This window comes from Colias croceus, chromosome 10 (assembly GCF_905220415.1).
Source record: "Colias croceus chromosome 10, ilColCroc2.1".
NCBI classification, from domain to species: Eukaryota; Metazoa; Arthropoda; class Insecta; order Lepidoptera; family Pieridae; genus Colias; species Colias croceus.
In genome coordinates, this window is record NC_059546.1 from 11290575 (window position 1) to 11318503 (window position 27929).

The 27929-nt window shown below is 42.3% G+C and overlaps 1 protein-coding gene across 1 annotated transcript; it reads left to right on the forward strand.

Annotated features, from left to right (window-relative positions):
• The first annotated feature begins 208 nt into the window (after nt 1-208).
• Nucleotides 209-27929, forward strand: LOC123695227 (protein toll-like). Its single transcript, XM_045641002.1, has 10 exons — nt 209-799; nt 8468-9374; nt 10168-10322; nt 10401-10546; nt 10958-11086; nt 12740-13156; nt 14928-15320; nt 16627-16925; nt 17352-17707; nt 27722-27929. Exons 1-9 carry the CDS (start codon nt 625-627, stop codon nt 17638-17640), a joined length of 2910 nt encoding a protein of 969 aa, XP_045496958.1. The 5' UTR covers nt 209-624; the 3' UTR covers nt 17641-17707; nt 27722-27929.

A 27929-nucleotide genomic window follows, 5' to 3' on the forward strand; every position in this document is an offset into this window, starting at 1 on the left:
GTCACGCTAGGTAAGGCCTAAGACCAACAGGAGTAGAACAATACGGATAAAATCTCGGAATCTCCTGTAATAATGCAATGTTATAATGTTTTTGGTAAATAAAGATCTCTAAATCTCTAAAACCCAAACACCTGACACTGACATTATTTTGACGTTTAACGTCACTCCGACGCGTACGCGTTCAACCTACGCCAGGCGGCAGGCGCCAGCCATGAGCCACCAGCGGCCAGTCAGACGTCAGTAATTTGTTCAGTGACAGTATGTCTGTATACGGCGTGGGTGTGTATTTTGTTTGAGAATCGTATTTACAGCGTTGTTCAGTCGTAATTAAGTCAGTTAACCCTTAAAGAGTAACGATTATTAGAAACCGAATAGGTAATAACAGGCAAAATGCAATTCACAACCTAATTTGAAATGTGCTTAAATATATCTATAACGCTACACTATACTATAAACGTAAACAAGGTAACAGGAAAAAGTGGATTTACCAAGAAACTAGTCAGCGCCAAGCGGTATGCGGTAAATAACATGTAGTCATCAGGGTATATTTGTGCGCGTAATCGTCTGATAACCGCTACAACGGTGCGTATTCCACGCCTCGAACATTTGAAATATGGATAAACAATGGAAGTGAGAAGGTGGCGGTGTGTGGTGCTGTGGGTGCTGTGGGTGCTGTTAGCGAGATGCGCGAGAGGCGCGGAGAGCGCTGCGCTGCGCTGCCCGCCGCCGCCGCCCGGCGCGGCGCCCCGCTGCCTGTACCGGGGCGAGGCTGTTGACGAATACTTCTTTAATGTTGATGGTTTGTATAAATACAAATAAAGGTTCCAATAAATACTTATAAGTACCGAAACTTTTATAAAAATTACATTTATTTATTCGTCCTTTCTCATATTCTATCCATACTTAATATAATATTGTTATTATAAATTAATTATAAATGCGAAAGTAACTCTGTCTGTCTGTCTGTTACTCAATCACGCCTAAACTACTGAACCAGTTTTCATGAAATTTGGTATGGAGATATTTTGATACCCGTGAAAGGACATAGGCTACTTTTATCCCGGGAAAATGACGCAATCCCGGAAATCCCACGGGAACGGGAACTATGCGGGTTTTTCTTTAACTGCGCGGTCGAAGAAGCGGGCGGAAACCTAGAATTTTATAATTATAGTATCTATGGAGAAGAATCGGCAAGAAACTCCATAGTTACTCTTCTTAACACGTCATAGGTAATTCATAACATTATTTTTATATTGTCATAAACAATATATTAGAGGAATGTGTTCCTAAGAAAACAGTAAAAAGAGCCAACCCCAAATATCAATATCCAGATTGGTACACTGTCGATCTAATAAACAATATTAAAATTAAGTCACTTCTACACAAAAAATATAAATCAACTAGTTAGAATGTGATTACAAAGAATTTTCGCTGTATAGGAAAATAGTAAAAAATAACATTGATTATGCTTATAAAGCACATATAAATAAAATTCAAAATCAATTTGCTAAAGACCCAAGGCAATTTTGGCAGTATATAAAGTCGAGACGTGGTTCATCAAAAAAGCCTAATCTATACATATAATAAAATCGTAGGAAAGTCAAAACTGTACATTGAATATTTTTTTAAAAGAATACTTGGGCCGTGATCTATAATCGATATAGAAGCCAAAAACATAGTTTTTAGAATTTTTGTCTGTTTGTCTGTTTGTCTGTTTGTCTGTTTGTCTGTATGTTTGTCTGGGCTAATCTCGAAAAGTACTGCATAGATTGACTTCAAATTTTGCATGAATATTACTAACAGGTCGGGTGAGGCTATAGGCTACATATTATCAAGCTATCACCTACGGGGGAGGAGCTGTGAACCTTTATTTTTCTTACATATTCCGTGTACTACGACAGCGTACAATCTAAAGACTCATGTTTAAATGTTGTTTTTGAGTAAGCCATGCTATTATCTACCTTTACACTATAAAAACTACGTCATTTATGTAATTTTGGCAGAGGAACAGTTAAATGAATCTTAGCAGTATAAAGACAAATTTGAAACAGCGCCATCTATAGCCAGTGTTATAAAAATCAAACACACATTAACTATTGGAAATTAATAATTAAATGACGCATATATAAATGTTGTTTGACAATATCTAGATTGAAACTATAAAAATTATGCCATTTAAGTAACTTGGGAAGAGAAACATAGTTTAAAGAATGTAAGTTGTATAATGTTAATTTTGTAACAGCGCCATCTATGAGATTCCGTAAAAATCAAATCAATTTACATACATGTTAACACTACGAATACACTGTTGAAAATTAATAATTTAAATATAATCATGTTATTTATTTAATGAATTTAATAAATTTAATCAAATGCAATCTTAGTGTTTTGTGAATTTTCACCATCATGCGTTCCCACTAAAGGTAAGTTGTTACATACAGGTATTTATTTTTTTATAATGATAGCAATTCATGTGTTTTGTTGGTATTAGGTATATTATTACACTTTTTGAATGAAATAATAAAATGATGAATTGATGAATTCTTTTATATATGACTTTTACAAGGTTTTGAGGTGCATTGGGAACAGTAGTTTTTGATAAAATTTTATTTGTAAGTAGCTTTTTTTATAGATTTACAGTTAACTTTTGATTTTTTTATTTACAGATTCAATGCTCATAAAATTATATCGCCTTTGGAAGACGATTTCTGCTGACAATTTTACAACACCACTTGAAAATTGATGATTTGATGATAAAGATAGTGGCAGCGAGGATTATGTGGAAATTAGTAATCATCCGCTTCGTTAATTTTTGACTGAAGTTAATGTCCAACGTCCAATGGTTCAATCATTGATCAATATCAATAATAGTGTTAATCATAATGGTTCAATCATTGGAAGTATCTCGGGAAATTTTGGAGGATATTTTTCAGGAAGGAGAGGAGGGGCAGCCAGCCACATATCAAACTACTACGTTTTAGCACCGAAAAAATGTTATTGCCAAATGAAACGTAAATTTTGCACTCACAACTGTACAAGTAATGTTTTTATTTTGACTTTGCGGTTATCTGATTATAATATTTATCGTTATGGCTATCGAGGTACCGACCGTACTGGGATCAGAGTACATGATATACAGTTCATCATCCAGGATTGCTAAGAGCATTTTCACACTGAAAAAGATGTTTTCTTTGAATCGTAGTTGCTTCATTTATTTATTTTTAATCATTTTACATAACTAATATTTTATAAATATATAATTTTCATTATTTATAAATAAAATGGATCCAACATAACTTTGTTGTGTATCATTTCTCTATTAATAACCCATAGGCATATTTTCCGAGCGCCCCATTTAAGTTGCGGTCCTGAAATTATAAAAAATTTATGTATACTTTTGCCAAATATGTATAAGCTCATTGCTCAAGCTCATTTTTACATAAAAATAACAAAAACTAAACTACTAAATAAAATAAATTATGTAAAGATTTTATAAGAAAACACAGTATATTTATTAGGAGACGGTGATCTCTTCCAGGCAAAAGATATTCATCAGCTCAATAAAATTGAATAGTATGTTGTTAGTTATTCTTTAGATTCACAATTGTAATGAGCATTTCCGCATGCAAGTTATTTCAAGTAGTATCGTAGTTTAGATATATCATAGTTTTGACACATTAAAGTTCCAACAAAACCCTCAAATTTTTGAGCAGAGTTGAGCAAGATAATTTGAAAAATGTGCCGTGTTAAGTATTATAGAAAAGGTTAGTTCGTTGGTAATTATTATTTCTTCTTCATTTACATGTTGTTAGTTAAAATAAACTTTGACTAACAGTCAAAGTATATTTTAACTAATACTACTTAATACTAACTATTATTCTTATGTTCAGTATTTATCTGTATTATTATTGCTTGGTAATTAATATATTTTCATGTCGTACCTATACCTAATTAAAAACATAAGTTTGATGTGTTATTAGCTGGATTTATTGAAGTGAAAACTTTTTTAGCGGCGTTGGGTATAAAATCTTAAACTCGCGTCAGGACACGTGACCATCGAAAAAGCGTAAGACGGATGTTAGTTTTTTTAGCCCTTATATTCCATGCGTAAGACAGATACCTACCATTCCAAAATATCAAACATGCTGAACGTTAATAATCAAGTTTTCACTTCTGCCGGCACTCCCGGAGTGCAACCCGTCTTTTTTTTTACACACTCACAGACTTATAATATTTTATGTTAAAATAGTGTTAATCATATTAATATTTTTTCACAATTAAAAATATTTCCTTTTTTCTGATGGTGATGTTATGAGGACCATATTCGGTCATCATTAAAAATCTGTGCGAAAACTGTAAACACTTGTGAGGCCCTCACGGCAGTCACGGATGAATTCTACACATACCCGTGGCCCTGTCGTTGATGCGGCTCGACGGAACACAGTGGGGTTTTGGTCGGTAGGAATCCGACATAACCCACGGCCTCTTCCCCGGAGGCCGTGGGTATCTATGCAAGATTTCCCCACTAAAAAAAAAAAGGCCCTCACGGCAGATCGGGGCGGTCTGACGCGAAGTGGGGACAGCGTTGTCACTGTATCGCTTTTGCCACGCTTTTCAACAGACTTATTCGATAGTTCAGTTTTGTGTTAAGACCGCTGTGACAACCAACCCGTGAGACAAACAAACCCGGTTTCCCCTATTATCCCGTTAGACCGAAACCCTCACTGAGAGGGAATTACGTCTCACTACTGATCACGACAGTCATATTTTATCTCGAGAATCTGAAACTTTACTCAATATGAAGACCGTTTGACAAATGATAGGGTGTATCATAATATTATTCGATCTCTTGAAGATGAACATGAGCATAAGCAATGACTAGAGTAGGGACGCGAATATTACAATTATTTGAGACAAGAACGATTAATATTTGTTTAATGAAAGATTAAGAATTGAAATTATTCAGTCTCTGAAAACGGACGAATAGCGAGAGGCCCGTCTTACTGCAGACGATTTCGTCATAGTCTTGATGACTTAGAGGTAAACAATCTACGAATTCGGTGGTGTGGTCCGACAAATATAAAAGTGGGTTTGCTTATAACCTCACAATTTATTACAGATCATCTTCTGTATAGGCGATATTAACGTAGTATGTTCTTTGCATGCTTTACATGCTTTAAAGTGGAGTAAGGAGACGGCTTTCGTTTGAAGATACACCGGAACCTTTGAAATCACTACTTTTAGAGGAACATACTGTGCAATCTAAACTGTTATTAGACAATATTCGCTCTTATAGTAGTGCGTTTCAAATGATCCTTTGGTGCTCAATAATTATCAGAAGGTCCTTTCATGCTTACTTTTAAGATACAAGGTCAAGTTTACCATTTGATAGGATCCCTTTTGCCTGAAGGCCAACCTAAGTTTGTTTAAATATATTTTGTATTCGACTACAACGAATAGTGGAATACAAGAAATCAATATTTCTCAAATTTAAAACTGAACTCATTTCACAATTATTTTAGAACAGGTTAATTCGTATGTATGCAGTTTTAAATCGACATTAGAAGCTTTTCCTCAAGATGGTGATATCGGCACTCAGGAACTCCCTGGACGTGTTATAACGCCCAGGCCACAGTATTACAATTTTTCCTACAATAGAGCAACGAATGTATTTTCGCATAGCAACGGAGGGGAACTCGCGGGGGGTCAAGTGACGCGGGCCACGTACCACAAACATGCTTAGTTTGTGGTACCGAGCGCGAAAGAAAGTCATCGTGTTTTTAGTAAAGTTACTATGTATACTGACGTAATTTAATACTTAGGTACATATTCTATAATGGTGCGCTCAAACTATTAATCTACATTTAATTTAGATTATTATTTGAAATACTAAGTAATGTAGAATTTAAATCACATTCATTCATGTTGTCTTTAGATTTTAAGATTTTCTTATCAGTGTTCAATTTTAATGTAGTTAAATTTTATAAGAGACAATAATTAAGAACATTCAAAAATAAAGTGTCACGTATTTTTTTTAAACGACGAATGACGAAAAACGACGTAATCGCGGACGAAGTCGCGGGCAACAGCTAGTGTTATTATAAAAGAAGGGACACCCCTAACGGATGCTGAGTGTGCTGATGAATTCGCAGCCGTTTTTAAAAATGTTTATAAAAAGGAACGGCCCCTTCTTGATACACAGGTAGCGAGCCAGTGCGGAACCAGCAGCGCGCGCGTAAATCTCGACGCTCTTAGCCTTGCCGACGTAAAAAAGGCGCTAACACGGTTGACGGCTAACTGTAAAACTCTGGAACGACCTACCACCTACAGTATTCCCCAATTCTTATAACATGGAGACCTTCAAAAAGAGCACTTATAAATACCTAAAAAACCGGCTGCTAGCTAAGGATTCTCCAAGTTATCCCTAACAATTCTCCCTCTTTTATATCCTTCCCCTTTCCTGAGGACAGCAACACATCCACTTCCCAGTGGAGTGGATGCTTATGGGCGGCGCGTATCGCTTAACACCAGGCGACGCGCCTGCTCGTTTGCTATCCCATAACATAAAAAAAAACCGAAACGCTCAGCCGGCCCAGATGGTATACCAGCTTTCCTTTTTAAAGATTGTGCTCGAGTGCTGGCCGAACCACTATTGCATATTTTCAATGCCTGTTTGAAAGAAAATACATTCCCAACACAATGGAAAATTACGCGGGTGATACCCGTGCCAACGGGTAAATTGAGTGGAAGCATTCAAGATTACAGACCTGTTGCAGCACTATCAACACCTGCGAAGGTTTTTGAAGCCGCTATACAGCACAAACTATATACGCTATAAAGCATAACTTGCTCAATCTTATGGCAAACTTAGTACCGGCGGTGGATGCAGGAGTGCAGGTAGACGTTGTATACCTGGACTTCCAGAAAGCATTCGACACCGTGGACAATGATGTCTTATTAAGGAAGTTGGCGGAAGTAGGATGCACACCGAAATTCTTGCAATTCTGGGCATCTTACATGCAAGACCGACATCAGTATGTCTCTTTCAACAGGTGTGAGTCCAATCCCTACCTAACAACGTCAGGCGTAAGTCAAGGCAGTAATCTCGGTCCTCTAGAGTTCGTTCTAATGATTAACGACCTACCGGAGGTCTTGGAGTACAGTCAGTGTCTTTTATTTGCCGACGACCTGAAAGTTTTTCTTCGAATAAACGAGGAGGCGGACTGTGAGCGCTTGCAATGTGACTTACTTAAAATCTTAGACTGGAGTCAGCAAAATAAGTTATGTTTTAATATAGCTAAATGTTCTGTTGTCAGTTTTACTCGCGCAAATAAAATAATAAACTACAACTACTCACTTGGATCCGTTCCTATTCAACGGGCAAATAAAGTGCGCGATTTAGGAGTAGTCTTCACGCCGGATCTGATGTTTCGTGAGCACATCACAAACATAATATGCAAAAAGGCTTTCAAAAATCTGCGCCAAGCAAAGGATTTCACAAATATCGCAACAGTAAAAGTGCTCTATAACGCGTTAATACGCAGTCATATGGAGCACAACTCAGTTGTTTGGTCTTCGTATGAAGAAAAATATAACGTAATGTTAGAGCGGGTCCAGAACAAATACATCAGATATCTGTATTTGAAACTATACGGGGTATATCCCTTTTACCCGTTAATGTATCCTACACTATTCATTTTGGGTATGGTAGGATACAATGATGAATGAACTGAGAGTGCGACGGGAATTATCCTTTGCACTGTATCTAATAAAGTTATTGCAGGGAGTCGCGCATAACCCCGAAGTGCTAAAATCCCTCTCTCTATGTGTGCCGGACAAATATGTTGAGAAACGTCATGGCCGCCACTATTTTACGTGCCCAAAGCGCGAACCATGCTGCTGGCGAAGTCTCCGCTCGTACGAGCACTACGTGTACTCAATGACCTACATGGAAGAGTGGACATATTCACATGCCCGTTGGGTGAATTACCAAAGGTTCTTCTTTATATTATTAGTTATTCATTTTAATTTTTATCTGTTGTTATATTGTATTAATTTTATCTTATTTCGTAGATTGTAAGTTAGTTTGTTTTATGTTGTAAGTAGTGTATTTGTATAGAATTATAGTGTTAGTCAGTACCGCATTGGGTTTATCTTGTAAAGGTTATTGATTTATGTAATAATAAATAAATAAATAAATAACTAAATGAATTTCGATGATATACCTAAGCTATCATCGAAATTCATATACCTAGGTAGTTCATACAAATAAGTAGTATAATAATTATTATTTATTTAATGTCTAAAACTTAACAAACTTAACAATTCATGCAAATAAAAATAGATCTGCTCCAGCTATAAACGGTGTTATCAATCTCTATTAGCTACCTTTTAACTTTGAGTCTATAAAATGTAGGTAACTAATAGTGGGTTATAGGTATATACCTAATGAATTTTGAAATTTCAGGTAACGATATCAAAATAGATTATGGGGCGAGATACTTTCGTCTGCAATGTCCGGAGAACGTGCGGCTAGACGGCGGCGCGCTGCCGCAGCTGGAGCGCGCCGCGCGCGTGCCGCAGGTGCTGCTGCGCGGCTGCGCGCCGCCCGCCGCCGGCTACGCGGCCGCGCTGCGGGCGCTCAACGTCAGCGTGGGCAACAAGCTCTACCTGGACGCCACGCCGCCCGAGCCTCGCCTCGCCGCGCGACACTTCGCGCAACTGCGTTTGACGACCTTGAGGATAACCACGGAGGGATTGTTGCGCCCCGATGCGACTTTTTTGGAGCCCTTGAATGAATTAGCGGACCTGAGCCTCAAAAATGTCAAAGTGACTCCTTCCTCGCTGATCGCGCTTTCTCCGACGATTCGCTCCCTGAACCTGGATCGATCGGGCGTGGAGGAGCTGCCCGATGTCATTTTCGACCGGCTCCCGGCACTCAGACGGTTGGTCGTCAGAGAGAACATCCTCCTGACTGCTCTACTCGACGGAGCGAAATCTCTGACCGACGTGGACATCTCGGCTCCCTTGATCGCCCTGTCCATCGGCGACACGGTCAAAAACGTAGTGTGCCAAGGGGCGTCGACGGGGCCGAGGATCGGAGGATGTAAGAATGTTGTAAAATTGACTTTGAAAAATGTAACCGTGCCCACTGTGAACGCGTGGCTGGAGCGATGCGAAGCCCTGGAGACGGTGCGCGTGGAGCGCGCGTGGGGTGCGGGCGGCGGCGCGGGGCTCGTTCTGCGCGGCGCGCGGCTGCGCTCGCTCAGCGTGCTGGCGAGCGGACTCCACGAGCTGCCGCCCGACTGGCTCGCCGCTGTGCCGAAATTAAATGTTTTGAAAATCTCCAACAACAATATTACAACGTTACCGAGGTATCCGTTTTAATCTAGATACGAATAAATAAAATTTCTGTTTTTAATAGCATGTAAAAAATTACCAAACTTTTTACTCGGAGCATCTTACAGAAAGAAATTATTTGAAATACTGTTTATGTTTACGTTTTGGCACACATGTAGCAACATAAGATTTTTATCTTAATTTTATCCGTCTGTTTGTTCCATTGAGTTAAGTTACATATTATTATGTACTACGTTTGTTCCGGCTAAATCTCTGGAAAAGTTGGACTGATTTTGACGGGCACTTACAGGGTCAGATATATTTAAAGAAAACATCCTTTAATAAAGTAAAATAAGGCCGCTTACTATGTATAGTAAATTATTATTTTTCTGTATTTTAACGATTCAAAAGCACTTCTAAACGAAGTCTAGTGATTCAATAAATTAATACAAGTTAAAGTTTGAGTTTGCTTCTAAAATTCAAGGCGGACGAATTTGCAGGCATAGCTAGCTAATACTTCATATAATTATTACTTAATGCTTAAAAAAAGAAAATGCCCAAGTGACTATAGCACAAGGTATCGCACTTATTGTGTCACTTAAGGCTTGAAGAATAGTGGTTAATGAATACCTTATCATTACGAATACAAATAGGAATTAACGATACCGCGAACAGGCGACACTCATATACACATATACGATAGCGATACCCTAAGTAGGCATTCTCTTTTATCAATATAATTCGACAATATAATATATCAACATTATTTTACAAGTATGTACATCTAATCATTTTATGAGATTTAAAGGCAAAAATATGTTTACGAAGGGAATTGTTCGTGCCCACTACGAATTTGAAAGAGCTCGATCTCTCGAACAATAAGCTCGAGTATGCAGCGCTGGAGGCGGTCGGCGAGGCGCGCTCACTGGAGGCGCTGGCGCTGTCCAACAACCCGCTGGGCGACCTGTGCAACGTGTCCAACGGTCAGTAGCTCCGCCTCACCACTTGCTGTGCCTATAATTATTAATCGTTAACATGAGTGTAACGGTGGGTGTGCACAGCGGTGTCGGCGCTGTGGCGGCTGCGGCGGCTGCGGCGCGCGGCGCTGGCGCGCACCGGCGCCGCGCTGCTGTGCGCCGACTGGCGCCGCGACCTCGCCGACCTCACCGACCTCGACCTGCGCTACAACAACTTCACCGTCTTGCAGGTACGATATACCCACCTCATTTCATTCTCGTCCTGCCCCGACTGGGCTCGAGAATCTATCTCGTTTATTATTGTACTTTTACCACATTTACGGCTACTATACTACTTACTGTTCTTATACAAATAAAATAAAATAATATCCGTTGCGTAAAAACTATAATATAGTCTTACGGTCTTTAGGGCTGATTTTTCAATCGTTGGTTAAAACTTATTCATCGAATAACGTATTAAACTACAATTTCAAAAATGTATTCTAATTGTCCGTATTTGACAGTTTACAGGTGACATTTTAAAATGTTCGTGTAATACTTTATTAAACGGATAAATTTTAACCAAGGATTGAAAAATCGGCCCTTAGACGAATAATATTTCCAACGAAGTTTTCATGTTAAACCCGAGTGTGTGTGCGTAGTGGGACGACCTGCAGTGGACGCGGGCGCGCGCCAGCCGCGTGGACCTGCGCGGCAACCCGCTGACGACGCTCAGCTACTTCCAGCGCGACTACCGCGCTGCGCTCGCCGCGCCGCCGCGCCCGCCACCGGTGAGTGTGTGTGTGATTTCATTGAATTATTCTTGTGTTTGCCAGGGTTTGGGTTGTGGCAATAAAATAGCGAGCCATGGTGTTATATTGTCTACATGACGACTGTATATTATTATTGTCTCTTAAATGACTGTATCACGACTAACTTATTTTACATACAACATTGCTTATATACCATGCACTACGAGCTGTTACAATCTTAATTCTTAGCATATTAGACCAGAGCCGATAATTTATGAAAGAAAAAAAATCGCAGTAGGATGAAACCCAGTAGAAAAGGAGGAAAATATGGTAAAAATGTAAGGAAAAACAAGTTACGGTCAATCCGAGTTCGGGAAGTGGACGGATTTAACGGATCTTAGAATATATTGAACTTAATTAAAAATAATTCTACCGAATCGAGAAATTCCGTAACGAAAAAACCTCACCTCGCCATTCCGACGGGCACGGAGGTGTAGCTTGAAAGCATGCTATGCAATAGTTTTACCGCGGCCGCGGCAGTCCCCGAGTGCCACACGTCTGAACCGATTAATGGATTATTATTTTGTTTTATTCGCGGTCCCATAAAAAATTTATTCGCGTAGAATCAGTAGTAGAGAATACAATCCCGGGCATGTTTTTCAATCCCGGGATTACGGGATTTTTGATGGGTAATCCCGGGATCCCGGGACTATCCCGGGATCAGCCTTATGTGGGAATTGGGTTCTAACAAAAAAAAAATTGAAGTATAGTTTCTCAAAATATGTTTTTAATATTGTTAGTTGCAATAATAGCTTACTAAAATAAAATAAAAAATATACATCAAAATCAAAAGAACTATTTAGAATTTCGAAAATAGAATCTTAGAAATATCAAAGTATCCAAAATTTTCGTTCAGGGAATCCCCGAATAAATCAAATGTTGCTGAGATTCACAAGGTCACTCATAACATGACATACTTTGTACACCAAAAAAAATTTCATAATTTATAGATATTAGCCCCGCAACAATAATATTTCGATATGAGGTGATCGAGTTATTCCCCTGTCGAGTTAGCCCGTCGGGGAGTTAGAGTTTGAGACCTTAAGCGAAGGGGAATTACCTTATTGAAAAAAAATCCGAGTGGGAAAGTCCCTTCTAAGGTCTATTCTTCTACTATTATTAGGGCCCTACCAGTATAGTTTGTAAAACCACGTTGCTTTATCACTTTACAAAACCAGAGTATAATAAGGAATGAACCTTAACGAGCAGAGCTGTCACCACAGATTAAATACTTTAAAATTAATAAATGTAAAAGACAATGCGCGGGTTATTCAAAATGCAATGAAGTAGGAAAGAGCTTCATTTCATTTTACATAATATATAAAAAAAAAACAAATAATAAATTACTCTGCTATAACTTAAATTGACTCGTAAAATATGTTTCCACTTTAACAATATCGTTTCAAAGATCGGCACCCCAGGCTCGATGTTCAAGTTTAGATATAAAAATTCTAAATCTAGTACATACCTACTTCGGTCGAACTTCTGTCCACACTCTGTTTTGCGGTCGAATGTAGCTTCGTCTCCGTATTTTTTTTTCACTCGGACGTACAACCGCGACGGTCTGCAATAATATCCGTCGTTTGAAAATTTCACCGGTTTCAAAATTATTTACGGTCATCCCCTTCGCAGCTCACTAGGATAATACTGGATACGCCGCTACAATGCGACTGCGAAGTGTACTGGTTCGCGCGCGCGCTGCGCGAGGCGCCCGCGCACCTCGCCGTCGCGCTCGACGCGGCCGCGTGCGGCGAGCGGCGCGCGGGCGGCGGGCGGGGCGCGGCCTACGACGAGTACGACGTGGGCGAGGCGGGCACGCCGCTGCGCGCCGTGGCGCCGGAGCGGCTGACGTGCGCGGTGCCGGCGCCGCCGTGCCCGGCCGGCTGCGCGTGCGCGGTGAGCGGCGCGGGCGCGGTGCTGCGCTGCGCGCGCGCGGGGCTCGCCGCGCCGCCCGCGCTGCCGCCGCAGTTGCGACCCGTCATCGAGCTCGACCTCGCCTACAACAACATCACGCGCATCGACGTCCAGGACGTGCCATCGACTGTCGCGGTCGGTTCTCGCTTTGTTTATTACCTAATTCGATAGAACAAAAAAAAACAGTAATTCTTAATAAGATATTACAACACCTAGGAACTGAGCCGGAGGGAAAATATTAGCACACTTGATGCCCTGCCCAACCTAAATACCAACTGTCATAACATGGGCACAGCATCCTACCGTTCGACGGCCGACCATACAATTACAGCAATACTGTTTTATTGCACCTCTACCACCCTCAGGCTGTTTATTAAAATACTTCAAACGAAATACACCTTACAATTACTGATATGTCGACTTGCGATTCTAGAGCCCTAAGCAAAGAACAGTTAGGAGTTAGGACTTATGTTTATTCCTTCCATAATGCTGCTCCTGCGGTTATTGCAAACGTGTATTTGGTAGCAACCATTATATCTTACTAGATTTCCGCCCGCGGCTTCGCCCGCGTTTGCAAAGGAAAACCCGCATAGTTCCCGTTCCCGTGGGATTTCCGGGATAAAAACTATCCTATGTGTTAATCCAAGTTACCCTCTATATGTGTGCTAAATTTCATTGTAATCGGTTCAGTAGTTTTTACGTGAAAGAGTAACAAACATCCATACATCCATACATCCATACATCCATACAAACTTTCGCCTTTATAATATATATTAGATATGCTCATTGCTCACCATAGTAGGAGCGAGCCTGCTTTAATTGGTATATACCACAAGCAATTAATATTAATTCGCTGTGAGTTAAAACAGGAAATTCCATTATATTTTCAGAGTCTACATTAATATTTCCAAAGTCTCCCATAACTCTATTTAGCTTGTGTGCCCTGAGTCCCTGACATATTCAGATTAATCATTATTTGTATCCATATCAGTCCTTCGCCAACAATTAGGACACACACTTGATGATGATTGTAGCTGAAATAATAAGAAAAACAATTTATATTTTATTAAGGTTGCACTGTAATATAAATTTGTTAGTAGTTTAAGATTTCAATTCAAGATTATTATTTATTTATTTAGCCTTTTTAACTGGGTGAGAATGGTTTCTATGACTGTATAATTTTCATAGTGCTTTTGTTTTATGTATAATCCTTATAGAATATCTCTCAACTCAGTGTGCCTTCTGGCAAAGGCCTCCTCCAGTAGTTTCCATTGCTTCCGGTATTTGGCTACTCTCCTCCAATTCAACTAACAAGAATTATGTCTTGTTTTTAATTAGTCAACAGATTAAACTGAAGAGATAAGAAACAGTTGAACAGTTGAAGAACCAACAAAACTAAAAAGCATGTATCTACCAGATATCAGCACCACAGATGATAAAAAAATTGTTCAAAGCTTACCTGACATGGTGCCATCTCTGGGGCTATCATATTTCTTATGCGCTCCTCACGCAGAGAATCAGACCGGAGTGTGTGTGATCTTATTTTCAAAAGCGACTTTCCACAACTGAATGCTGATGCTCACATGTACATGGCCAACAATACGAGCATTTTGTTGTTCAGTGGTTGGATGTCGTACTTGATTCCAGGCTGCTGTCCAACATGAGTGGCAAACAACACTGTCACTTTAAACTTGTACCTAAGAAGATAAAGATAATATATTAATTTCATATTGATATAAAATAAATGAACTCAGCTAGAAAACAATTGTCTATATATATAATAGTAATAGTATCTATAATATATATAATAGTATTATTGATGGCGGAGTTCGTGTGAAAATAAAGACGTTCGTCACTCTTTCGTACAAAATCTACCGATCGTATCTCGACGAACGTACTGGAATAGGGCGTAAGCTACTTACCAGCGCACACGGCCGGGCTGCGTCGGCCGATCTCGAACGAACCGATCGCGTTCCAGCACCTGAACCTGTCGCACAACCGCATCGTGCGCCTGGACGCGAGCGTGCTGGGCGAGCGGCGCGAGGTGTGGCTGGAGGGCAACCCGCTGCGCTGCGACTGCGGGCTGTGGGCGGCGCGCGCGCGCGTGGGCGACTGGGCGCGCGTGCGCTGCGCGGACGGCGCGCGGCCGGCGCTCGGCGCGCAGTGCGCCGCGCCCGCGCGCCCCGCACCGCCCGCCGCGCTGCTGCCCGCGCTGGCCGCGCTCGCCGTGGCGGCCGCGCTCGCCGCCGCGCTCATCCTCGTCTTCGTCTCGAGCCCCAATGTTCGAGCGCGCATTAAGGTACGCCATCCTTATTTTTTTAAGGATTAATGAGTCAGTTTTCTCGCTTTGCGTTCTCCGATATACGATATTTACTTTATTTATTTATTTTAATAACTCGCGTAATATTTACTTTATTTAGTTTCTATGGAGAAGAACCGGCAAGAAACTCCATAGTTGTTCTTTTAAAATAATGTCAATACATATTACAATTAAATTTTACATATTATGTACCTTATATCTAACTACATAATATGCCTAAGAACAGCTGTCCTGTGGTTCTTACGCGACAACCCTCCATGGATTTTCATCTTAACGCTGGCTGTAATGACTGATTTATGTAGAAAAATCCTAAAAAACCTATGTCGCCGCCGTAGTAGCAAGTAAATCAAAATTGATCGGATATCCATTTTAGACGTTACTTTTGTACGGCGAACTGCAACGAACTGACAAATTCCGTGCGGAATTTTATCCGCAGTGCGTATAGGTGACCGCGGAATAAAAATCGCGCGGCCTTGTATTAACTAGCTTACCGCCAGCGGCTTCGCTCGCTTTGACTTAAACCTAATAAATTATATACTAAAACCTTCCTCTTGAATCACTCTATCTATTCAAAAAAACCGTATCAAAATCCGTTGCGTAGTTTGAAAGATTTAAGCATACTGTAAAGGGACATAGGGACAGAGAAAATGACTTTGTTTTATACTACCTATGTAGTGATAATAACCTACTGTTTTTGTTTCCATAAGTAATTTTTGTTAGATACTTATACATGACTAGCTGCTCCGCGCGGTTTCACCCCCGTGGCTCCACTCCTGTTGGTCGTAGCGTGATGATATATACCCTATAGCCTTCCTCGATAAATTAGCTATCTAACACCGAAAGAATTTTTAAATCGGACCAGTAGTTCCCGAGATTAGCGCGTTCAAACAAACAAACTCTTCACTCTTCAGCTTTATAATATTAGTTTAAGTAGATTAAGTGTTCAATATTTTCTTTCTATGTGCTTTCATTTGAGAGTAATTATATTCGTAATTTTGAGTTTTTCTTGCCCACTTTCAGCCACCATTACTTTTATACGGCTCAACCGATTTTCATCAAACATGTCTAAGAACACTCGCACATAAGTCACATTGAAATCGCTTCATTCGTTGCGGTGCTATGATGGCCACAGATAGACAGACAGACACACACACAAGACACGTCAAACTTATAATACCCCTCTTTATGCGTCGGGGGTTAATAGATGAAAACATCTGGATACTATCGGGCCATAATGTACGTCATTTTCAGTAGACTTAAAACAAAAATATTCGTCGTGTTCCAGCGATTCCTGTTGGATCGAGGGCTGTGCACGCACTGGGCATCCAGCGTGCTCGCGGCCGGCGCGGAGGGTTGGCTGGCGGGCGGCGCGGGGCGCGGGGAGGGGGGCGGCAAGGCGGATGACGACGACGGCGAGTGCGAGTACGACGCATTCGTGTCGTTCGCGCACGCGGACGCGGCTTACGCGGAGGCACTGGCGGCGCGCCTGGAGGCGGGCCCGCACGCGCGACGCCTGTGCTTGCACCAGCGCGACTGGCTGCCCGGCGAGCTCATCTCCGACCAGATCATCAATTCCATCCACAAGTGAGACATACCCGCGCGACCACGTCGATCACTATATCATTTCTACAAAATAATCATCACTGATTCGTTATAGTAGGGGAGCCTACAATACTAAATGGGGATTTACTCGATCGTTATTTGGAACCTATCACAATTATAAGCATAAGGTTTCTAATATGTAAAATGTATTAGTATGCTATAAATTATTTGATTTGATTTTGATTTGATCTATTAGTAGATTAGACGACAGCAAGAAACAAAGGTTTTCACTTTTAGCGGTAGGGAAGCGGTAAATTCCAAAATACCCTCTTGTGCTCCCCTAATAATATTACCTACTCCTGAAGATGTTTTTATCACATTTATAAACATTATTTACCTAAAACTAATTTTGGCCAGAAAAGGGCTAAGTAATAATTCCAAACTCACGCTCGGTGTCGCAACTCGCAGGTCTCGGCGCACGATCGTGCTGGTGTCGGACGCGTTCGCGGCGTCTCGCTGGGCGCGCGCCGAGTGCCGCTGCGCGCTGGCGCTGGCGCTGCGCTCGCGCCGGCCGCGCCTGCTGCTCGTGCTGCTGCCGGCGCTGCGCCGCGCCGCGCTGGCGCGCCTGCACCCCGCGCTGCCGCGCTACGCCGCCGCCGCCACCTACCTCGCGTGGGACGAGCCGCACTTCTGGCGCAAGCTGGAGCGCGCCGTGCCCGCCGCGCCCGCCGCACCGCCCGCCGCGCCGCGCTACTGAGAACAAATCCATCTTTGGCGCCATCCGCCAATCGGGTTGTAAAATATATAGACAATATGAATTTGTGGTGCTAAATTTTTACTTCGATATGACGATATTAATATTTTTACTTCAAAATTCACTAGTAAAGTCGGTTTCCTAGTTTTAATGATATTTTTGACAAATGTGATTATTAAAGTTACCTATTTTGTATTGTGTAGTAAAATTATACCTAAAATATTTGTGCCATTCATTAAAATCAAAACAACATTCTATTGATAAGATTATAATTTTAAATAAAAAAATGTCTAAAATTATTGGTTTTCTTTACAGTTTACACCTACCTACCTACATACTCGATGCTCGAGGATATGATTTTTGGCAATGATGCAGAGTGAAACTGTTTAGTGTTCATTCATCTAATCAGTAAATAATACCCCAATGAAATAAAGATTTTTCAATAATCAATTTCGAAATTAAATGTTTCCAAATCTATAAATCTTCAAAGATCACTCCAACATATTGACTTTTTTTTTTCGTTTTTGGTTTGCATTTTTTTTATTACATACCCACTTAAGAGGGAATATAAAGCAAAATTAACAATCTAAATTACCAAACTAGATGATTTTTTTGAGGATTCGGTTTGGTCAAACATAAAAATATATTAAAATTAACTCGATAAAAAAATCACAAAGTTACCTACCTCTTATTTTCACACTTTTACCTTTTCTACTTGACATGGTAATAATATGTGGTAATAGGTTAAGTACCTATTATAGTATTATGATTTCTATAGAAAATATATTAAAACATTTGCGAGGGCTTTGCCTAGGCATTTTGTGTAATTACTTCTAGTTTTGGTTTTATCACGATAAAACACGAACACGTATTATGAGTATAGGCAAAGTTATAGCCTTCCTCGATAAATTATTAACCCTTATTCAAACGCGACTCGCGAGCCTGTGGAGGAGTTAACAAAAAAGTAAGATACGTTCCTGGGTAATTTTGGGTCGTAGATTTCAAAAATACCTACACACAAAAGAGGGGTTAGGGGGGGGAAGTAACCTTTTTTTTTGGTGGGAAGTAGGTATAATTATATCCTGTTATCTGTTCTCTCTTGTTAGGTTAGGTTAGGTTAGGTTAGGTTAGGTTAGGTTAGGTTAGGTTAGGTTAGGTTAGGTTAGGTTAGGTTAGGTTAGGTTAGGTTAGGTTAGGTTAGGTTTTTTTTTTTTTTTTTTTTTTTTTATAAAAGCACCCGCCATCTCAGGGTGTTGTGTGCTTTTCTCTGGAATATAGTCCAGAGGTGTTTTTTATTCTTTTAATCAAATAAATACCAAACAATTTTTAATTCACATTAGGCCTAAATTAATACAATTTAAAATAAAAAATACAAGTTAACAATTTACAATAACATTTCCAAATTAATACTAAAATTAAATATTATTACATTTAAAAACTTACATTATTAATACATTGCAATGAGAATAATAAAAAACGGGATAAAATAAATGAATACAATTAAAAGTTTAAAATACAAATTAATAATTTACAATGAAATTTCTAACATGATAATAAAATACCTACTAAAATTAAATATTGCATTTAAAACTTACATATATTAAAAACATTACAATGAAAAGAAATAAGACAATACGGCACAACACTTACAAAAACTTAACCCTAATATCACAGTAGCTTATCACAATTTCGTTTGTTCACCACCCTCACAATTTGTTGACAAAACTCTAAAAACTCATTTCTCGTCTCGTCCCCCAGGGCCGCAGGCAGATTCTCACCCGTCATCGCGATGCCCAATTTTTGCTCAATAACATATCTATCTCTTGCAAAAATCGGACACTCGAGCAACAGGTGAGAAACCGTCTCGTCGACTCCGGGCTGACACAGACACGATGGACTCTCCTTCAGCTTGAATCTGTTCAAGTAGAAGGCGAATCCACCGTGTCCAGTCAGTGCTTGTGTGGTGTGGTGAGTGATGTTTATTTTCCGAACTATTTTGAATGCAGCAGCAGCGCTTGGGAAAAAGAGCTTCGTGCCTCCAGCCGTCTCCCCCACATCGTATCTCCTGTCCCATTCCCCGATCGTATCCTGTCTCAAGATACGCTTGACGAATGAAACAGGACACAGATCGTAGTCGGGTTTCCTCTTCGACCCCAGAGCGGCCTCCTTGGCTAATTGGTCAACTCTTTCGTTCCCCCTTAGGCCTGCGTGTGCCTTGATCCAAAACAGAGCGACCTCCCGCCTCTGCGAAGCAGCTTTTCGGAGGGCCGCCCTTGTTTGCACAGCAAGGGGGTGGGGGGAACCGAGTGTGACGGCCTGGAGGGCCGATCTGGAGTCGCTGAAGATGCCGACCTTCGGCACTCCGCTCTTGCAGGCTCTATCTACTGCTCTTTGGAGCGCTAGAAGTTCGGCCTGGTAGACGGTGCAATACGGCGGCAAAGCAAGCTTGACGGCCTTCGTCTCGGCCTCCCCCTCCCATACGGAAAGGGCGGCTCCGACTCGACCCTCAATCTTGCTGCCGTCCGTGTAGATCCTATGTACGTGGCTATTAGCCACGTCGGAATACGAGTCCTCGTCCACCAGCCCGAACCCCAGCCCTTCCTGCTCTGCCGGATGTGGGTCCTCAATCGCCGGAGCCATTCTTTCCACCTCCCTGTCTCCCAACGCTGGGTGCGACACCCCCTTCTTGATCCCATATAATCTCGAAACTTCGAGTATTCTGAGGTCAAGGGGGAGTATCCCAGCCAACAGCATAGCTGAGTTCAGGGAGACGGTCCGATATGCTCGGCAGATCTTTTGGGCGAACCCCCGTTGTACGGTGTTCAGCCTTTTTTGGACCCCCATCTTTTCCACGGTGGGTGCCCACGCTGCTGATGCATACATAATAGTCGGTTCGATAACAGCTACATAAATAGTTCTTATAATATCTGGGCTAAGTCCCCAACCAACTCTGGCTGCCCTAGCCAAGAGTTTATACCGGGCGATTGCCTTTTGGCATACCGTCCCGACGTGGGCGTTAAAGGTGAGGCCGCTGTCAATCGTTAGGCCTAATATCTTTATTTGAGAAAGGTATTTTATTTCCACATTCCCCATAGCGAGCCGTGGCACGTCGTATTTCAACCTCCTCGTGGAAAGGAGGGCACAAGTTTTATGTGGTGCAAATTTTAATTTGTTTTCCTTTCCCCATTTATCTATTGCGTTAAGGACACGGTTCGCTTCTATTTCAATTTCAAGGGCCGTGTCCCCCTCGAAGACCAACACAATGTCGTCGGCAAACGCCTGACAGAATACTTTCATCTCCTCTAACATCCATAGCAGAGGGTCCAGCAAGAGGTTCCACAGGATTGGTCCGCCTATGGACCCCTGCACGCACCCCTTGCTGGTCCCCCTACTCACTTCCACACCCGCATATCTAACTTTCACTCCCCTTTCACTCAGGTAGCTGCTGATCACCCGCCTCACGTTCCCCGGGCACCCAACTTCAGCCAACCGCACCTTTATGGCTGGCCACCAGGCGCTGTCGAAGGCTCCCTCTATGTCCAGCGATACCACAACAGAAATCTTCTTCTCCTCCCTCATATTTCTGATGTGGTTCACTAGTCTATAGAGGGCGTCTTCGGTGCTCCTCTGTGGCATAAAGCCATACTGGTGGGGGCTAATTTTGGGCAACAGGTAAAACCTGAGTCGGCCGACCAGCATCTTTTCGAAGATTTTGCCGAGAACAGGTAAGAGGCCGATCGGTCGATAGGCTTTCGGTACCCGATATGATTCCCTGCCCGGCTTTCGCAGTATAACCACGGTCGCCCACTTCCACTGTGCGGGGAAGTAGGCGGCAGAGAGGCATCTGTTGAGCAAGGCAAGGAACCATCCCGGGTTACAATCTACAGCGTGCTGACAGATGTCGGCCGTGAGGCCATCCGCCCCGGGGGCCTTCTTGGGGTTGAAGGACCTTACGGCTCTCTTCAACTCCTCCATGATGAAAGGAGGGTCGTCCGGGCCCGCCGGCGGTTCGGTGTCCAAGGACTCCGCACACCGGCGCACCCGACGATGTCCCTCACTTTCACCACTTTCCTGGTCCTCGGGGTAGAAGGTCTCCGCCAACAGTTCTGCCGAGCTCCGGGCATCGAGGGTTTCACCACCCCTCGAAAGGGGCAGATCCTCCTCTCTCCCTGTTGCTCTACTAAGCACCCTGTAGATGCCCTCCCAGACCCCCTCCCTATCCTGTTTCCGGCAAAACTCCTTCCAACTCTTCTCTTGTGCTTCTTTCACTGCCTTTTCATACATCTCTCTTTCTTCCAGGTACAATCCGACCACGCGGTCTCTGCGATCAGGTGCTGCGTTTCGGATCCTGCGTCTCCTCGTGGCCACCTGCTTCTTCATCTGCGCGAGCTCATCATTCCACCACGACAAGGTGAATTTCTGCGTGTGTTTTTTGGTCGGCATTGTGTCTCTGCATGTCTGTGTGATTGCTTCAGTGTATCTGTCTATTGCGTCATCTATTTGTTGTGTGCTGTGTATTGTGTCTATGTCTTGTATAGTTAATTGTCTGCCCGACATCAGCTGGGTCAGTTTCTCATGAAACTGAGTCCAGTTTGCCTTGTGTGTGTTAAATATGCGTGTAGTTCGTATTATGTTCGTGCCTGTGGATTTATGTTGTCTGATGCCGAAGGATATGCCGTTGTGGTCCGAGCTCGTGAGACACTCCTCAACCCTCCAGTTGTCCACTCGGTTCAGCAGATCGTCGGAGCACGCTGTCACATCCACGTAGCTGGAGTACCTTTTCCCACCTCTGATGGTATCGAACGTAGGGATGTCCCCGGTGTTGAGTATGTGCATTCCCATTTCTTCCAGTACAGCAGACACGTCTCTTCCTCGCGGGTCTTCCACTTCACCACCCCACCACGGGCTTTTTGCGTTCGCATCGCCTCCCAGGACCATCCTATGGATACCCAGCTCTCTCCCTATCCGCCTAAGATGGTCCAGGTAGAGCCCCACTGGCTTATCGGGCTCGAAGTAGAAGGACACTACAATCATCTCCCAGGCTTTGGTTCTGAGGGTGGCCACAACGATGTTGTTACTGCTAAGGCGTGTATGTAGTTCGACATCCAGTGTGTCGTCGAGTACCACAATACACGCCTTTACTGCGCCACCCCCTTCCCCTTCGCACTGGAAGATCCTCACTCCATTGTATGTCCTCATACTTTTCGCCCCCCCAATGTAGGGCTCTTGCAGCAACGCTACGCATGCCTTACGCTTGGTGGCTTCGAGCAGTAGCTCCCTTGTGGCGATTTGGCTCCGCTGGAGATTAGCCTGCAATATTCGGTACTGGAAGGACTCACCTTGGGCAACCCTAGCAATACGCTACCGCCGATCTGGCTAGAGCGTCCCACTTCTTTCGTTCAAAACATTCACGATCAAAGGCGCTGTGCTCAGCGCTACCTTTCTTGGCCTTAGTGCAGTTAATGCACTGAGGCGCTTCTCCCCGCAACCACTTGTCGCATTCAGTCCTCATATGAGGACCGGCACAGTGGCTGCATCTTTCCTTCTCCTCCCTACACATCCTCTTTGTATGCCCATAACCAAGGCAGCGGGAGCACTGCACCAGTGGACTATGGTCCATTACTCTCACTCTGCCCAACCCTATGTGGGCGTATCCCTCATTCATCCATCTTCTCCATACCTGTGGGTCCGCTCTTACCACTACGTGGTTTTGGAGGGGGTTCCTAGCTTTCATCACATATGCTATCTCAACATTTCGCTCTTCCCCCTTCAAGCCCTCAAGTATGCCTGCGTTTTGGTTCTTCAGCGCAGTGATGAAGTCAGCAGTGTCACACTTCATCACATCCCTGAAGACCAGAAGGGGGCTCTTATTTCTAACATCTTCCACTACTAGTCCCTCATTCTTACTCAGTCTTTCCTTCACCTTGACTCTTTCTTCCTCATTCGCACAGCCGACGACTACCCTTCTATTCTTAACCTTTCTTACTCTCTCCACCTTTACCCATCCGTCCCTTGCATCCACAGTCTTCCTTATCTTCTCTAGCACCTCATCGCCTGTCTCTTGTTCGTCTTTGGATGACACCATGACTGAATGCAGCGCCCTTGCTTCGGGGAGTTTCTCAATGACTCCCCTCGAGACAACGCTCGCATAAGTCGCCGTTTTGGCGACAGCCATGTTGCCCTCCAGAAGCGAACTCAGTCTCTCCATTTTGCTTTCATTTTCCTTCATGCTTTCTGTCATCTCTTTCATTCTAGTCATCATTTCTTTCATTCCTTCAGTTAGGTCCACACTGGAGCCAGCATCGGATGGCGGGGGGGGATGTATAGGGTCCCCACTACGCCCTCCACTACCAGCCCTGGCATTGGTGAGTTCAATCTCCATCTCTTTTATTATGTCATACATTCTTTCCAGCGCCAGTATAACCCCATCTTTTATGTCAGTTTTTAAATTACGAGACTCTCGCAGATGGGCTTTTCCTTTCATCAGACAGGCTTTCCCTTCTGCAGTCCGACTTGTCATAGTTTTAGGCGCTGCTGTGGTTGCAGGCTTTTTAGATTCAGAAATTGTGAACGTGTCACTGGCACGCCTCTGGGGAGTGTGGATCATTGCGACGACTTAGGAAAAAAAAAAAAAAAAAAAAAAAAAAAAAAAAAAAAAAAAAAAAAAAAAAAAAACCCTGTCAATAGTACTTAACTCTATCAGGCCTCCCAATAGGGGAGACACCTGTCAATAATTTAGAATAAAATAAAATAAAAATAAAAATGAATTGCAGTAAATACTAATATGATATTAGTAATACCTAGTTATATTTTTAAGACTAGTCAAATAAAAATGAATAAAAGATATAAAATATAAAATATTAATATACAGATATAAAATATAAAATATTAATATACAGATATAAAATATTAATAATATCTAGGTCAATAATAATTAAAACTAATCAACAGTAAGTCAAGTCAATACTTATATATATCTATTAAGTTGTATTTATATAGTCAGTCAATAATTACAATATCACAGTAAGATATTAATAATATCTAGGTCAATAGATAAAGCTAAAGCCGGTCAATACTGAGAACTCAAGTCAATAATTATTATACAGAATAATCTATCTGTACGATAATTATTATCGTACGGCTCGACCTAGTAAGCTAGCTAGTAAGCTAGTCAATAGTCAATACTAAAAACTCAAGTCAATAATTATTTTACTTAAAACTATCAGGCCTCCCAATAGGGGATACACCTGTCAATAATTGAGAATAAAAATGAATCACAGTAAAATATTAATATCTAGGTCAATAAATGTAGTCAATAGTAAGAAGTCAAGTCAATAATAATTATTATACTTAACACTAGATAAAATAGTATGAATGAAAAATCAAATTAATCAATACGTACAATAATTATCGTATTTGCACGATAATTATCGTACAAATGTAATTATCGTTCTTGTACGATAATTATCGTACGTCACTTTAAAAGTCAATATTAATGTCAATGTTTTAAAATGAATCACAAAATTTGTTTAATATAGATAGTATTAATATATTATAATATCTAGGTCAATACAAAATGTTCTGTGGTTTCATGTTACCACGGCAAAGCGAAACTTAATATAATTATCACCACAATTATTATACCTAGTAAGCTAGCTAGTAAGCTAGTCAATACTTAACACTATCAGGTCTCCCAATAGGGGAGTCGCCTGTCAATAATTTAAGATAATATATAGTTAAAATGAAAATGAATACATGTATAAACAAATAAATAATACATATGAATAATATATGATAAAATTATAATATTGTGTTGTGTGTATCTAATGGTCCCTAAGCACTCAATATACAGCTAAATCTAACAGCTACACCAAAAATGATATAGCTGGTCTATTACTTACACTTACAATTTATAATTTACTAGTAAAAGAACAAAAATCCAAAATATAAATTAAATTAAAAAGATAATAATTTAGGTTTAAAAACATTCATCCACCGCCACGTGTTTGTTGTTTTTGTTCATAACACCCGTGACCTACTTAGCTTTTTCTCTTAAAATACGTTATAAAAAGTTATAAGCTTTGTGTAGGAGGGTGTATAAAGTATTTGGGCACACAGTTCAACACAAAACAAGGTGTAAGCGAAAGGGGGAAAGTGCAGTTTTGGCGGAGAAAGTTCTGTTTATAGGTTAAAAACACTTTTGTGTCTAACTTCGCCAATTTAGCTCAGATTTCCCCGGAACAAAAACCGAGGGCTTTGTTTTGATAAGACGCGTCTATTTACACCATTATCTTTCACCATACACTGAGTAAAGGGGGATTGTCACTGCCCGACTTACCAAAAATTGTTTGTTTTTCTTGATTTATGGGTCCAAAAAATCCGAAAATTTGCACAAACACTCTTCTCACAAACACACACAACACTGCAGTTCCAGTTCTCGAAGTCCCCGATATAAATCGGGACTTTCCAGCGATGTCGTAATTTTTATTAATATCGTGAAAATTTCTTTTGGCTATAACTTTCCACTGTCTGATCCGATTTAAAATCCGTTTTCGCGTCCGTATTCTGCGTTTTAGCGCGCATCCATTGGTATATAACACTAATGTGTAAGTTGTAAAAATACCACTTTTCTAAAAAACAATGTTAGGAGCGATGCGATTTCGCTGTCAACGGGTCGCGTTCGGGCAAATGGGTTAGGTTAGGTTAGGTTAGGTTAGGTTAGGTTAGGTTAGGTTAGGTTAGGTTAGGTTAGGTTAGGTTAGGTTAGGTTAGGTTAGGTTAGGTTAGGTTAGGTTAGGTTAGGTTCCCCCCCATCAGTTCCAAGCCTTGTCGTGGCCGGGGGGGCTCAGTAGCTTGGAGTGCCCTCGTGTACTCTGAGTGAAGCTAATTGGACGCGGAGGGGCTGAAAGGCCGGTCTGTCGTCTGACGACACGATTGGTTCGACGGCCAGGGATCCATATAGCTGGCTGGCTGGCTTGAAGGCCGGCTGGCCGGGCTGGCTGGAACCGGCTGGTCACACCGGCTGCCTCGCTGGCTGGCTAGGGGGCCGGCTGGCAGGCTGGCTGAAACCGGCTGCTCCACCGGTTGGCTGGCTGGCTGCTTTGGACGGCGGCTGGCTGGCATGCTGTCACCGGCTGGTTGTCCGGCTGGCTGGCTGGCTGGCTGGATGGCTGGCTAGCTGGCTAGGATCCTCCGGGGGGCCAGGATTGGCTCAGGTGCCGTTGTGGTACGGCGAGGGATGGCGGCTAGTGGTCGCGGCCTGGTAATTTGGCTGGGCAAAACGGGGTTGGAAGGTCGATCGGGGCTCGTTTGGGTCTCGTTCCGACCGACTGGCAGGGGGCTGCGCTTTGCGGCGATGGATGGCGGCCAGAGGCCGCGAGCGTTGTTTTTTGTTGGTAGTCTAACTACCAACAAAACAGGGGGCGGGATCCCGACGCGTCACTTTTGTGACACGCGGTGACTCCTGTAGGTGGGTGTAGGGCGGTGGCTGTCCTGAGACAGCCGTCTGCCAACTCGTAATCCGGTCCGTGGGGCCGGACCGAGGGCCGCCACCTCTAGTGTGAGGTGGGGGCTGCGAGGGAAACCTCTATAAAAGTGCGCCGGAGGGTCGTTTGACGCGTGACTCACGTTTCGGAGGGCCTTTCGGCGCGCGTCCTTCGGCCGGTCAGTGCTGGGGTCGAGGGTTTGGGGAACGCCGATGATGGAACGGGGAACAATCCATCATCGGCGAGTGGGTGGCGTGAGCTCGTGTACGGCTTGCGCCACCCCGGGGTGGGCATTTGGTGGAGGGCCTGGAAACGGGCAAGTGACGGAGAGCCTGGAAACGGGCAACTGCTGGGCGGGACATGCGGAAGATTGCGAATGTGTACCCGCATCCCGTCTAAAGCAGCGCGTTGGTACACGGTGGGGTTTTGGTCGGTAGGAATCCGACATAACCCACGGCTCCTTCCCCGGGAGCCGTGGGTATCTTAGGCAAGATTTCCCCACTTGAAAAAAAAAAAAAAAAAAAAGGTTAGGTTAGGTTAGGTTAGGTTACGCCCCCGTGGGACCGGGTTGTAAAATATATAGACAATATGAATTTGTGGTGCTAAATTTTTACTTCGATATGACGATATTATTATTTTTACTTCAAAATTCACTAGTAAAGTCGGTTTCCTAGTTTTAATGATATTTTTGACAAATGTGATTATTAAAGTTACCTATTTTGTATTGTGTAGTAAAATTATACCTAAAATATTTGTGCCATTCATTAAAATCAAAACAACATTCTATTGATAAGATTATAATTTTAA